This window comes from Penicillium samsonianum (assembly GCF_028829775.1).
Source record: "Penicillium samsonianum strain IBT 33392 chromosome Unknown utg000008l_segment0_segment0, whole genome shotgun sequence".
Classification (NCBI taxonomy): domain Eukaryota; kingdom Fungi; phylum Ascomycota; class Eurotiomycetes; order Eurotiales; family Aspergillaceae; genus Penicillium; species Penicillium samsonianum.
The window spans coordinates 114,104-117,042 of NW_026643266.1; the positions used below are offsets into that span (position 1 = coordinate 114,104).

Genomic DNA, 2,939 nt, shown 5'->3' on the forward strand with positions numbered 1-2,939 from the left:
AAGCTTGAGACGTCCGTTCTTCGAGGTAAAGTGAGTGAGTTATCGCGCCTTCTGCTAATGCTGTTGTTTTTGGTCTAGCAGGTCAACACGGCTCATCTCAGCTACGAATCGAGATAACGAGACCATCTTCTATTTAAAGGCATATCCAAAACAACGAGAGAGCCCATGGCCCAAGAATCACCGTCTGTTACAGCTCCGCTTGATCCCACTCCACGTTGCTGGAGCTGTTTGACGCTTTTGCGCGAACAAAAACGAATAAATTGGACCACACGAAGTTGCACCAGGACGTGCTGTCAGAATTATTGTGATATATCAGCCACGTGTGCAATGAGAAGATCTAGCGCTGGTGGGCGTTGTAGGCGTCGACGAGAGCTGCAGGCTGTTAGTTATTTATTCTCGAGTGTTGGAAGATTTGCTGGAAATGATACTCTGAAGAGCAGACACTTGTCCCTGTCGCGATTCACAAGCACACCGGAGCGTATTCCCATCCAAGAAGTCGAGCAAGATGCTGTTGGGCAGGTCCTGCATATCTTCATCGGGGACATAAGGGGTCCGGAACTTGGTGAGATGGTAACTTTTGGTGATGTTCCGGGCGGTAACATCATCGGTGCCAGACTTGAGGACAACGTATCCGTTCCCGTCGACGCGCATGCTGCGGCGCTTCCAAAGATATGTTTCTGGGAACTGGACATTGACCTCGCCAATGTCAATAGGCTCCGAGGCACGCAAGCCAGCGGTTCCCAGAGCCTCGGTAGAACCGTTGCCAAAGATGGGGGCATAGTCTTCCTCGTTTACAGGGGGCTTGGGCCTCCAAGGATGCAGCGGCGAGATGTAGATGTCATATTACACATGGGGCGCATAAGGGGCGAGGCGCGGGATGCCTTCTTGTCTTCAGATGTGGAAGATGCGGATTGGAAGGTTTCATTGGTTCTGGAGCGGGAACAGACAGAGGCGCTTGTGAGACGGGATGGTGCTTGGCGGCCAGATCCAGCAGATTGGATCGGCGTGCTTCGGTCCTCTGGACGCATGAAAGGCTCGGCTGTCGATGCCCTAGACGGAGTTTCAGCGGTCTCGTACTCCACGGCCAGCGGAATGGCCTGGAGGTTGTGGACATCGGACTTTGAGAGCTGGACTCCAGAAGACCCAGAAAATATATCTGCATCACGCACGATGTGAGCCGTAACGGAAACCGAGTTCGCGCGGCGCATATCCCCAGACATGCGAGGTGAATCGTGTCGATTCACGCTTTGGGCACTGGTAAAGCTCGCGGGGAGGTCGGGGGAATATATATTTGTCAGATTGGATCCTTGGTGTCGGTTGGGCGGCGAGATGGATACACGCTTGCAAAGGCTTTCGAAAGAGGAGGGGACCGACAGCCCGGCCACAGCCGGAGGCGGGCCCGCAGAAGTGCCTTCCAGACTTGAGAACTTTTCCAGAGCTTTGATGCGGCTAGAGATGCCAGGAGAGACGTTAGTATTCTTGGACATGAGTACCGGCGTAGGCGGGCTGCTCTCAGAGTTGGAGCTAGGGACAGATCTCGCCACTCCGAGTGCTTGCATTACTGAGGGGAATACAAGGGTATACGGGCTTGAGACCGCACGCGATTTCCTCCAGGCATGTTCCCCAGCGGGGAATTTTACGGATAACGTTCTGGCGTTCATGTCGGTAGCTGAGCTCAATTCTTCCAAAAATGAATGGTCCGAGAGGAGGTTATCGTCGTCCGAGTACACCTGGAAGGGCACTTCGATAAGCTCCTGGTGGACCTTCCGCCCTGGGTCCAAGGGGATAGACTCAGCCTTCTGGGCGGGTGAATACTCAGGCGCGGATTCGCCTACTGAACTTGGATCGATCGAGACAGAAATGTGGGCTGTGGGGTTTTCAGTCTCGGCACTTGGTGGAGGGGTGATGGACGTGATGGCAGGAGGGGAAACCGATTCAGGGGCCTCTTCTTGGACAATGGCGTCTGCTGGAATGAACATCTTATGGATCCTGCGTTGGGGGTTGCAAAAATGGCTCCCCGTCATCCACACCAGAGGTAGAGAAATTTCGTTGCGGGAAATGCTTAACGAGCGTTATGAGGTAAAACAAACAGTGCAGCTTCGGGATCAGCTGCACCACATATCGTCAGGGCTTCTGCAAAGGCTGTGCGGACAGGGTTGATAACGGATTGTGGGGCATGAAACGAAAACATCCCAGCCACCCACAAGAATGTAAGGGATTCCAGTGACCATAGTCGACCCGACAATTCCTCTCGGGCTCTCTGGAAACTACCCCAGTGGCGACAGTGACTAGACAGGCGGTGGTAGCAATCAATGGTGGCAACACCAACGGCGATGGTAGTGCCAACAGCTCCAAAGCCAGGGCTAGCTCCGTCGAAATCGACGTCGGTGTTTGTCTCCGGTGCCGCTGCTTACGGTGCCGGTATGTTTTGGCTTGCCCGTCGCTACCGCAAGAAAAGCAACACCACTAACGCTCCAGTTTGACTGTCGAGCAGATGAGCCAGGATCGTTCCGCTGCCGATGGCTGTGCCCCCAGCCAAGGCAGCTGCGAAACTCCTCACTCTCAAATAATCAGCACTTCGCTTATGGCTGAGAACTCTTTGGGATGGAATTAGATGTGATTCTATAATAAGACGATAGATTGCCCTACAAACACATACTATTGTATAAATATTGTCGGGAAAGAAAAGTTAGAACCTGTCCCATTTCCACATAGCATGTTGCGTGCAATGATAATCACACAAGTCTTGTGTGTATTCCAACGCGCGTTCTTAGTGGAACACGAATAGAAAGCTAAGGCATGCGAACATTGAAAATTTGAAAATGACAGAAAGAATGTTATTTGCGTTAAATACTGGGCGTGAACTTCTAGCAGAAGAGAAGGCCTTGCTTTGCTTCTTGTGTCTGGTTATGTATTCTATTTTTTGTCTGCTCTTCGTC

At 52.2% G+C, this 2,939-nt stretch overlaps 1 protein-coding gene across 1 annotated transcript; it reads right to left on the reverse strand.

Moving 5' to 3' along the window:
• Positions 1-390: 390 nt before the first annotated feature.
• N7471_013012 (uncharacterized protein) lies at positions 391-1,979 on the reverse strand (the record flags this gene model as incomplete). The annotated part of the gene is made up of 2 exons (XM_057285731.1): positions 391-808; positions 850-1,979. The coding sequence occupies 2 exons, from the start codon at positions 1,977-1,979 to the stop codon at positions 391-393; spliced, it is 1,548 nt and encodes a 515-aa protein (XP_057129724.1).
• Positions 1,980-2,939: the final 960 nt, after the last annotated feature.